The sequence below is a fragment of the Tarenaya hassleriana genome, unplaced genomic scaffold, assembly GCF_000463585.1.
Source record: "Tarenaya hassleriana unplaced genomic scaffold, ASM46358v1 Cleome88, whole genome shotgun sequence".
Classification (NCBI taxonomy): Eukaryota; Viridiplantae; Streptophyta; class Magnoliopsida; order Brassicales; family Cleomaceae; genus Tarenaya; species Tarenaya hassleriana.
Window position 1 is genome coordinate 259544 of NW_010971205.1, and position 11862 is coordinate 271405.

An 11862-nucleotide genomic window follows, 5' to 3' on the forward strand; every position below is an offset into this window, starting at 1 on the left:
TACTATTTCCCAGTTTTTTCGAGCAGAAATCTCAAATTGGTCGAGAAACGTTCACCACTTCTGCTTCTCTGAGTCTGCACTTAGGGTTTTTTCGGTTCCAGAGTTGCTCATGGAGTTCATTGTGGAAGAAGGAAAGCGTATGCATCAAGACTGCTCGACTTTGATTCTGGTTTGTTTGTTATTTTCCTCTGGTTTCCCCGTTTCGATTTTGGTTTTCTTCTTCCGCGAATCTTTGTTCGTTTTAAATATTTTTTAGCGTACGAAGTGTAATTTCGTTCAGAAATGTGTTCGGCTGATGGGAAAATAGAGGAAAATGGAGGAAACGGACAAGTCTTGAGAAAGTTAGAAACTAGGCCAAGTTTTGTTTGTCCATTTTTCCGGGAACTTCAATCTCTTCGTAAGATAGTTAAGATTCTTTTCAGTCCTTTGATTCTGTTTCTTAGAAAACATACGAAAACACAGATTTGTTTTTGTTCTTTGATTTTGTTTCTGAAAAAACCGATAGGAAAACGCAAACAATCTTTCTCGAAGAGGAGTATAGATTTTCTGAGCTGTAGATGTATTTTTCCCATTCACCAGCCTGCATTATCCGTGGGGAATGTGGGGCAGCTCGCAGTTGATCTTCTGGTTTCGTCCATGGGAGCGGAGAGAGTGGGTTATTTGGATGATCCATTTATGCTTCCATGCGTTGGAAATGATGCTTATGGCCCTCTTCCTTGTGGTGAAATTGCTCTTCCTCTTGAAGGTGAACCTCTCACGGTATCACAAGTCATTTCTCGTTTGTTTCGTTAAGATTAGGGTTGATATCATTGTCCTGTCATTAGCTTTGCCGCTTGCTTGATCCTTGGTTTGGTATGTGTCTTGGAGATTTCTAGTGATTGGAGTATTAGAATTGTTAGTGTGGCTAATGTGCTGATAGTATGTTAGAAGATTGGTTAGATATTGCAGATTTGTCTTAGTATATAAGGAACATATGCTGCAAGTGATGAAATGTCAGAAATTTTCCCAATCTCTCTCTCTCTCTCTCTCTCTCTCATTTTTGCTGCATTTTCTCAGTAGCCAAACAGCTCAACTGAGAACTTTGAAATGATGTTGCAGAGGCGATTGTAATGTTTGATTGAATTGGGAAGTTGTAGTTGGCCCTGGTTATATTATTTTGTTAGATGCCATAGCGCACGTTCCTTGTTATACCGTTAACTATGGCTTTTTCCTCTGATTTGTCGATGCCAGTTTTGTTTGTTTCATTTATATGAACTCATGGATTTTGCTTCGTTTATGTCTTTTCAGTCTATGATTCATTGTCAAATGGGATTACTCTTGTTCAACAACGATCTCCAGTTGTGAAGGTACTTAATACAAATCTTCATGTGCAGAAGTAGCTTTCCTCTTTCTTGTCGCAAGAGCGTTAACTTTAGGAGTATCATCTGATGCTTGTAATCATAGTTATTTGAAAAAATCAAACTAATGTAGCCGACTATGTTATCTGTTTTGTCATTTTCTTGCCTTATTCTAGTAGTCGACCTTTTTAGTGTTAGTTTGTTGTGGAGTTTTTTGAATTTAGGAAAAAACTCTGAGGTTCCGTTTTTTCTTCTTAAACAGGGAATGATGATTAATTTTGCTAAGAATATAGCGGATTTTGCTTCTGCAAGTGGAAAGAAGCATGTTGTCATCCTTTCGAGTTTGGACTTCCAAAAGCTGCAAAAATTGGATATGTCAAGGTAACTATAACTTGTATTTTCGTGTTTCCTCGAGTTTTCCTATTATGCTCAAAAAATGAAAGCTTAATCTTGCTTTCTCATTCCTACTGTTAACGAGTTATTACGAGTTACTTATGTTCTTAGTTATCTGGCAATTCTTCTAGTGGCTCTCAGGTGAATTATCTGTCCAGCACGAAATCTGATGGAACAGATGACCAGTTGGAGCGAATTGGATTCAAAAGGTTGGATGAGTATGACCCGACAGGCAGATGTTGGCGATATCTTAGCTCCGTCTTTGATGAAAACAGTTCAGAAGAGATGACTCCTCCGTCTGAAGATGAATTGGAAGACATAGATTACTATCCAAGCTTGCCATTTGCAGCTCTTTTTTCGGCTTTCAAGGTAATACCCGAGTCTGCTCATCGTTTCCACACCTTTCAGTTGCCAATTTCAAATCAGGTCATGGGTTAAACCCGTCTGTACAATCTTGTCATTACTGCAAATTTCGAGGATGGTTGTTCTTTACCGGTGGGTGGGGGTGGGCATTTTGTGTTTATGTTAGATTTGGTTCGGTTTGATTTCTGTTTTAAATGATAAAAATGTTCATTTTCAGAAGAAAAAAAATCTGGTTATTTTTATATTTTGTTCGGTATGATTTGTTCATTTTAAAAAATTATGACCTTTTGGTTTCCATCAGATTTGGTTCAGTTATGTTTACATGTTATCTTGTTTGAATTGGTTAGATCTATTCATAAACGAACCGAATGCCCACCCCTATTTTTCTTGATTATGCCACACCGAGATCGAATAATTACACTCGGGTATTTATGTTGTTGAGATCAGGCAAGAGGATTGAAGGTCACTTGCTTGCTATGTTACTGTTCGGAGGGGGACAACATCCCTGAAGCTTTTCTTCTTGCAGAATCTGCTTCCAAACTTACCGGTCTCGGTCCCGACAACTTTCGAGGTGATGTCTGAATCAGATCATATCCCAGGCGGCGGGCGCTCGTGATATTCGGGTTTAACCTAATCAGTTTTACACCGCCTTTTATTTTTCCGCAGGAGGCGAAGACGGGAAATGGCGGATACCGTGTTCGTGGAAGAGCCTCTATGGAGCACCACCGGACTCGTCCATGTTCTAGAGATATCATCTCCTTTCTCAGAGGTACTTCATGAATCTTTTTGAAATCCAGTTATAGATTATGTATTTTTGGTCGGACTCTATCCAATTCGTAACAACTTGTTTGCATGCAAGGTAGGCATTTTGGTTTTAGATTTTTCAGGTTTAAGAAATACAAGGTTTCATTCTCTTTTTTCTTTTTTGTCTTTTGGTTAAATCCGGTTTTGTATTGGGTAATTCGGTTTATTAAACCGATTCGGATTAAATTTGTCATGTGAGGTGTCAATGACGGGGAAGCATATTTAGCAGTCTAAAGGTGTCACGTTTGAAAATATGGTCAAAATAGTCAAAGGTTAAAAAATGTGGGTGGATTTGCAAACTTTCCAAAGTTTGAGATTTGTTTTTTGAACGTTGCAAATTCAGGGTTGTTTAGGGAACAATTTAACAGGTTCAGGTGTTTTTTTATGGAATAAACCAAAAATGGACTCGACCGGTTTAAAATTTGATTTGTATTAATAAAAAAATCGATTTTCCAAAAGAAGTTAAAGTTTTGTTCCTTTTTTTTGGTATTTTATTATTCGTTTAGAGTCATTTTTCGGTTTTAGAAAATTTATACCGTTGGACGTTATTAGATTCAAGCATTTTCTATCCATGTATTATCAATATCAACTTAGAAAATGCTAAAACATAATTGCAACTTTGTGCGTAAATGGGAAAGGGGAAAAAGCTCCACACTTTAAGATATCAAGTGAACAACGAAGTTTCTTTTTCTTTTGTAAAAGATTATCCCCTCTTCGTTTAAAAATCTCCCAAGAGAAGTGGAATCCCAACTCATACCTTTTTAAAATTTGCAACAATTCCAGCATAAATGTCATTTTTTTTCTATTATAATATATAAAATCGGATATGTTATTATGTTAAACCAAATTTTTTTAAAATTTTATACGGATTGTTCTATATCAGTTTTCGGACTTCCGAATTCTATCATTAGAGTGTCACATGACTAATAGCCAATAGGAGTCTGTTTTATTACTTCTTAAAAAAATATTTTTTTTTTGTTTGTGCTTGTAAAATTGGTATTTTAATTATTTCAGCACAAGTTAGTTCCTTACATAGGAAAAAGGCTCTGTGATTCCAACTGTAAAATTCATTTTTCATCAAATTATTAGGTATCAATTTCTTGGGACTAAAAAAGAACTAAAAAATAATCCTCAATTGTAACATATTAATAGAATGTAAATAAAATTTCAATATAATCTAAAATAATCTGAGAAATGAACATAATTTTTAAATAAAAATTGAAATTAAATAAAATCCGAATAAAATCTAAATGGAATAAAAATTTGCACGGAATGGTTATATTTGTTTTTGTCAAAAGCAAAGATTTATAATACCAAATCGGAAACCGAAATTAGTGTAGCTAACATGTTACGCATCAACAAACTTTAGAAGAATTCCTCATGGATTATGGTTTAGATTGGACCCAAACACAACATATTAGACTTACAGTTTTACACAATATATATATATATATATATATATATATATATATAAAGGTTTTCTATTCCCTGGAACCTTTCGCTTCTCTATAGAGTCGATCGATTATGTCCTGAAAAAGGAAACAATGAAAAATGGTCAGAAATATTTAATCTTAAGGAAGTAGAATAATGAGTTTTTGTTAAATATATTTGAGAATATTTATTAAAAAGATTGAGAATATATTTTTTGAAGATTATATATATGAAGAGTGCATACCTTGTAATGGTTGAGAAGCTGAGGCCTTTTCAGTTTGAAAGTTGGGGTTATGAGATCTTTTTCAATATCAAATGGATTTGGCTCCAAATAAACTGCTTTCAACATCTCAAACCCTTTAAGCTGCATTACACAAACACACAAAATATTTAATTAGTGATGACCATATATATATATATATATATATATAACATAGAAACAACCTAGTGTTTGCAATATAGCAAAAAAAATATATGAACTTTTTTAATTGGACGAATAAATGCATAAACTTCTAATTTTGTATAAAAATACATAAATTTTGAAAATTTTTGTGTAAACCCACACAAGTTTATATAAAAATACAAAAAATTTAAAATTTCTGGCATACAACCACACAAAAAAATCAATTGAGCTTAATGTTTTTGTGGATTTACATGAAAGTTTTAAAATTTTTGTATTTTTATACAAAACTAGAAATTCATATATTTATTTTCCAAATTTAAAAAGTTCATATTTTTTTTTACAATATTCCCTTAGAATTTCGATTTGCCTATTTCCAAGGTAAACTGAATGTTTTAGATATTTTCTAATTTAGTGGGTCATGATACGATATCTTAATTAATTTATTCGGTTTAAGAAAATGTTTAGTTTCTGGTTAGACTTTAAAGAAATCGTATTAAACTGAACCAAAATAGGCTCGAGTTAGAATTTTTCCTACCGTATTTTAAATTTTGGGGACTTTGCTCATTGACTGATGCATGATTTGGTTTTATTATTCAATTTATTCGGTTCTAAAAAAGTACTCGGTTAGGTTTTGGTTAGATCCTAAAAAACATATGACTGAAATCAAAGAAATATATTGATTCCGGTCAGAATTGTTTTTTACTCCCCTATTTTAAAATGCACCACCTTTAAATACAATAATTGTTTTTTTTTAAAAGTCGTATGATAACAAATTTGGAATATATATATACACTTACTTGAAATTGCTTAGCGGTGCTGTTGAGTTGGTCCAAGATGTATTTCTTGGCCTTCGGATTCTGACACAGAGACTCGAAGTCTTTGGGTGTCTCATTGTTCAGTTTCGTCCAATCCTCGAGTGTTTGTCTCTCGGGAACTACCACTCCCACCAAGAATGACTCGAAGCTGTTTCCGTACACCCAAATCTATATCCATTCATAAACAAGAATAAACAAAAAAAGTTTTTTTTTTAAATGATCCAAATGGAAAAATAAAAACCTCAATCGACATATAATAAAAGATTCTGTCATTTGTTTTTGTAGGAGAAAGGCGGTGGATGTGAACGTACTTGGGCGACGAGAGGACACCTTGAGTAAGTGTTCTCGAGGTTTTCGACTGCAATGTATTCACCTTGGGACAACTTGAAGATGTTCTTCTTCCTGTCTATTATCTTCATCGACCCATCTTCTTGCCATTCTCCTATATCTCCTGCTCGGGAATATATATTTCGGTTTTTTCAAATAAAAACATGATATACCTTCGTATAAGATGTATCGTTACCGATATCAAAATGATCACTCGTATTCCCATCCATCATGTTAAAAGTAGTTGATATTTCGTAAAATAGGACAAACCCTTTTTCAATATCGGAATGTTTTACATTTTCGTATTTAAGATTTTGTAGTATATAGTAGAGGTATATAAAATGTTTCTGAATTTTTAAGATCTAATGCTTTCCCAAGGCACTAAATTTACGTGATTACAAAACCGGTTTTTAAGATTCGATTTTGTTAAAAGTAGTCGATATTCGTAAAACCGAAAAAAAAAAACCTTTTTCGATATCAAAATATTACACGTTTATGTGAAGATTTTTATAGTATATAGTAGAGGTATAACATGTTTTTGGAGGAAATGAATGCAAAGAGTGATTTCATAGCATCTGATTACGTGTTTAAGACACAAAATCGGCTTTTACTGATGATTTATTAGGTGAATTTTCGGTTTTTTAGAGTATGAACTGTACGGCAAATGGGAAAAATATTGAGGGCTCATTAGCCAAAAATGAAAAACTTACCTGTGTGGAACCATCCATCGATTAAAACTTGATCAGTTAAGTCTTCTCTCTTGTGGTACCCGGAGAACATGGAGGTTCCCCTAAGACAAATCTCGCCACGCGGCACATCATCGGTGGAGAACGCGTCATATCCCATCTCGGGAACCGAGACTAGCCTCGCCTCGACGGTTGGCATCGGAACTCCCACCGTACTCACCATACTGAATATTCCGGCAAGCGTTGTGAAACTTCCTCCGCAGCTCTCTGTAAGTCCTGTTGTATATTTTACATGTGCATGATTATATATATATATTGATTATTATTTGTGTTATAATGACACACACACATATATATATGGACTCACCATAACCTTGGGAGAGATTAGAACCAGGGATTATCCTCAAGAACTCTTCTACATGGCGAGGGAGAGGAGCCGCTCCAGAGAACAACATATGAGCTCTTCCCCCTAATGCTTCTTTTATCTGCAGACAATCACAAAATTTCACTTTCTCCGACATATATATACACACACACACACATACATACATATACACACACATAATGATCTAGGTATCGCTAACCTTATCGAACACAAGCCTGTCTAGTCGAGGAGATGCTTCTTCTTGAGGCAACCCTTTTCTCATATTCCCCAATTTACTGTCACATATAAGACGGGAATTTTCTTGATCATCGGCTCCTTTCGTTTGTATTTATTCGAACAAAAGAACCGAGTACGAGGAGGATATATACTCACTAGTTATAGGCGAATTCGAATAGTTTCTTGCGTAACAAGCCACTAGCTGAAATCTTCTGCATAACGCCTGCATCCACATAATTGAATGCAGTTCCAAATGTAACAAATGTTTCAACAAAACAAAGATATGTATCATATAATAATTTGAGGAAAAAGAAAGGTTACAAAACGGAAGTGCAGAATTTGCAGGAAACATTCACTTTCTTGGGCGAGAAGAAATATTCTATGCTTTTGCCTGTTTCGTGATTTCTGTGTATCTTCGATTTTTAGTACAACTAAACATGAAACCCTAATTTTTATGAAAGATTTTGTGTGATTGATAAGCTAATGGATGTGTATACACAAAGCAAGTCTGCATATATATATATCGAAAAAGATCGGTTCCGATCTCATGTTGAATCATTTTCTTACCAGCATAGATCTTGTCATAAACTCTTGGAACGCCGCAGAACGCTGTGGGTTTCAGTTCTTGAACATCGTCTATCAGATATTTAATGTCCTGCGAGAATAAAGATGAGAAGTTGGGGGATCAAATCTGAGAGAAGTGAGAAAAAGAGGGGCGGAAATGGAAATATGGATTCTTACGCCACGCCAGTATCCGACAGAGGAGCCTCTAGAGAAGAAGTAGATCTCCATGACTTGATCATACACATGAGCTAATGGTAAGTACGAGAAGAACACATCTCCACTGTCACACTGAAATTTTTTTTAAAAAAAAAACAAAACAAAAAATCTTACATATTTTAACATTTTCATTAGTTGTATTTCATTTAGGGGCATACGTTTTGGTCAATTTTTCAAAACCAAACCGAAAATACTGTATTTTTTTGTTTGAACAGTCCAAAATCTAAACGATATTATTTTTAGAAAACCGAATTTTTCGAAATATAATCGAACCGAATCGAATTTAAAAAAAAAAATCCGAAAAATATCTAAAATTTTCTTAATTAAAATTGGAACCGAATTAAACTAAAACCGAACCGAATATAATATAATAAACAATTGATACATAATTTTGTAAATTCGAAAAAATAGAATCAAATCATTTCCGAACCGAATACCGAAACACCCATCCTAATTTCATTAGATATATAATATGTACCGATCGGTCAGCGACAAGGAGCATTTTGTCAATGGACAGGACTTGGGTCAAAAGTGCCGAGTTATTGAGGATCACTCCTTTGGGTTCTCCTGTCGTCCCACTTGTGTACATTATCGTGCACACATCGCTTCTTTGCTTACGTGGTAGTTCCGGTTCTGACTCTCCCTGTAAAAAAAATGTCATATTTCAAATACGTCCTTCACGTTTTGTAAATATTACTCTAAAGGCAACAAACTTCTGATTGTCCTACTTGGAAGCCATCATCATTCAATCTACGTCACAGTAAAGCCCATACAACATAATTGGTGGCGCAAATTGATAACCACTTCGTTATATGACTCAAGGGTTACCAAGAAATTTAATAAGTTATGTGTGTGTATTTGGGATTAAGGCGATGTTTTTGTTGTTGTTGTGTGTGTGTATATATATATATATATATAACTTGCTTTGATATTACATACCGTAAGGGAAAACTCTTGCCATGAATACAGAGAGATCCTATGTTTCTCAGCTTCTTCCTTTTGGCCGCTCGAGATGTTACCGAAGCTGACAATAGCTGAATTCGAAACCCGATCGATCAGTTCATCGATTAAAACCTCACAAATTTAATTACCAAATATGTTTTAGTTATGTTCATAACTTACTCTTCAGATTGAAAACACAGCCTGGAAGACATGACAGAATCTGCAAAAGCATTTTCCGAAAAGGGTTAATGTAAATTCGATATATCCCCGCAAATGTTATTCGTATGTATTCGATGTTAAAGAAATGATAAAAAAAAAATCAAGATTGCGAATCATACTGAAACTTTAGAAAGAACTCTGTTAGTTCTAACATCAGAATCCTGAATTTGCAAGTTGCCGACATATTCAAAGTGTCTAGATTCAATTTTACCCTAATTCTTGGGTGATGAAATGAGCGACGAAATGTTGTGTTACCAAATAATTATCGAATGGAGTAAAAACTGAAATATAGATATAATGAAAATAAATAAGATACACAATATTTGATACAGGAAAGAATTTTACCGAAGGAATCTTCTTCTCTTGAACAAATACTATAGAAACCTCTGCATGGTTGATGATGAACTCTACTGCGTTTGCTCCTGTAATTGAGACATTATTATTATTATGGAATAATTTTCATTTAAAGCCGCGTTAATTAAGAGAAGAATTTGAAATTACTCATTTGATGTTTTTGAATAAAGAAATACGTATAGAGTACCCAAAGTTTCGTATAATGGTACGTAGGTTATGGCTTGGCTCATGCATGCCTGCACAATTGAACATCCACGTAAAATTACGATTAAATTTTGACCCCGAGATTTTTAAGAAATTCGATTCATGGACTTAAAGCTTTTCGGTTTACCTCCATCGCTATAATCCATTCCGGACAATTCGATCCATATATTCCGCAACAATTTCCCTGATTAAATAAGAATGCGTGTTATGAATTTAAGTTCTGCATTTGAGAATATGATCGATTGAACCGACAGAACGGTATTCGTACCGGTTCCACACCTCGGCTTCTGATAGCCGATCCAACTCGAATCGCAGCATCATAAGCTTCCTTATACGTGATCCATGTGTATGGACCGACCTGTAGATATTCATTAGCATATAATCAAGTCGGTACATCATTCATTTTTAATATCCCCTCGATGTAACTTGGGAATGGCTGAAAAAGAACATTTCAAATGTTCGGGGCCAAACCGAAAATTTGAAAACCTGAGGGTGACATTTGGAAAGGTGTTAAATAAAAGTTTGATTTAAAAACAAAAGTTTAAAATCGGACCAAATTATTTACCTTAGAATCATTAACTTTGCGGCGGCCTAACATTTGGCAATTCGGATATTGTTTTGCAGCCTCACTGTATACACACATTTGAAATGGTTATAACATTCAAACATATATATATATACACACATATATATCAATTCGATGGATCCCACCATTGGGATTAAGATTTACAACGTGTTGCTCATTCATCGTTTGGTCATTCAGATTCAGATTTGTTTATCGTAAAACATTCTGGATTAATGTTATTCCCAAACCCTAAATTCGTAAAAACATAATTGTTTGAAGGTTTCCGTACCTAAAGAGCTGCCAAGGAGACTGTAGCTCCGGCGGCGGCTCGAGAAGGCCGTTCACGGCGTACTTACACCGGAAAACTGGTCCTGCCGACGGTCGCTCAGCCGTCGCAGGCCGCCCTTCTTCTGCCTTCACCGTGTGGATCACTGCCGACGACATTGTCTTGAAATTACGAGAATACCCTTGTGAGGAACAGGAATAGGAGTGTTTTCACTCTCTTCTCTCTCTCGTCTCCCTGTGTGTTTTTCTCTCTCTCTCTCGGTTGGCGAATCGATTTGTAGGTTAAAATCAAATAAAAAAAGTGTGTATATATATATATATACATGTGTGTGTGTATTTACGAGGAAGGCTGTGGTGTGGTTATAAGTTAGAAGAGGTGGTTGAGCAATAAATTCTTAGGAGGTGTGTATTATTGTGTTATTATTAGTGTCACAAAAGTTAGGAACTCTCTCTCTCTCCCCCCCTTCAAGCTACTACATCAATTACTTTGACTATGGAGCAATATATATATATATATAATGTATATATAATGTATGTATATATATATATACGGGGGGTAGGTTTAGCAGATTTGAATCTTGGGAATGCCGTAGGGAAATTAAGCCGAACTAGGGTTGTTTTCTGAGCTTTTACTTTACCTATTGTAACAAGTTATATATACATGGTTATGGTTTGAAACTTTGAATGGGGGTGTACAATTTGGGTTTATATATTGGGGGGTTTTCTGTATTTTTTTTTGGAAAAATGTATAATAATAATATAATATAATCCGAAAATAACAAAATCGGTTTTCGGGCTTTAGTAGAATCGGTAAAATTTTCTGTTAATAAAATTTTAATTGGATTGTTTTCGATTTTGATTTCAACTTTGAATCATATATGATTCATCCATTTTTCATTGTTTTTATTTATTTATTTCAATCGGTGCATGTTTATTGGATTTTGTAAAATGCTTAAAAGATTGAATTGAATTCCAGCTATACATTCAATTCCGTCTACAATTAGTTCTGAATTTTATTCTGATATGTGTAATTAAACTTCAAACAATATAATTCTGTAATTACGAATTAGCTAGAATTTGAAGTTATTAATACAAATGAACATTATATTCACTACAATAAAAAAAATTGTTGTCACTAGCACTGTTAAATTATTGACCGGTAATTCCAAGTGTATCGTCCATAAAACAATATAACCTAATCCGTGGTGGTAAATGGAAAATAAAACTTCCATGGACAAAAAAAATCATATATATTTGTAAAAAAAAAAATCATATATATGATTATGATTTATTTCCAGGTCATATATTACATCAATAATGAACATGATGAGAGATAGGAACTTTATTGCGGCA

At 34.4% G+C, this 11862-nt stretch overlaps 2 protein-coding genes across 2 annotated transcripts; one reads left to right on the forward strand and one right to left on the reverse strand.

Annotated features, from left to right (window-relative positions):
• Positions 1 to 6: 6 nt before the first annotated feature.
• LOC104803449 (proteasome assembly chaperone 2) lies at positions 7 to 3125 on the forward strand. Its single transcript, XM_010527384.1, has 7 exons — positions 7 to 169; positions 580 to 745; positions 1288 to 1346; positions 1600 to 1718; positions 1862 to 2099; positions 2541 to 2664; positions 2760 to 3125. The coding sequence occupies exons 1-7, from the start codon at positions 110 to 112 to the stop codon at positions 2837 to 2839; spliced, it is 846 nt and encodes a 281-aa protein (XP_010525686.1). The 5' UTR covers positions 7 to 109; the 3' UTR covers positions 2840 to 3125.
• A 1070-nt stretch (positions 3126 to 4195) lies between these two features.
• Positions 4196 to 10793, reverse strand: LOC104803450 (long chain acyl-CoA synthetase 2). Its single transcript, XM_010527385.2, has 19 exons — positions 10514 to 10793; positions 10225 to 10288; positions 9928 to 10017; positions 9787 to 9843; positions 9643 to 9691; positions 9447 to 9523; positions 9063 to 9102; positions 8880 to 8974; positions 8419 to 8583; positions 7902 to 8012; positions 7728 to 7815; positions 7317 to 7383; positions 7144 to 7219; positions 6927 to 7044; positions 6584 to 6835; positions 5858 to 5997; positions 5529 to 5714; positions 4573 to 4692; positions 4196 to 4426 (listed from the first exon to the last, which is right to left on the reverse strand). Exons 1-19 carry the CDS (start codon positions 10666 to 10668, stop codon positions 4379 to 4381), a joined length of 1998 nt encoding a protein of 665 aa, XP_010525687.1. The 5' UTR covers positions 10669 to 10793; the 3' UTR covers positions 4196 to 4378.
• Between the last annotated feature and the right edge of the window lie 1069 nt (positions 10794 to 11862).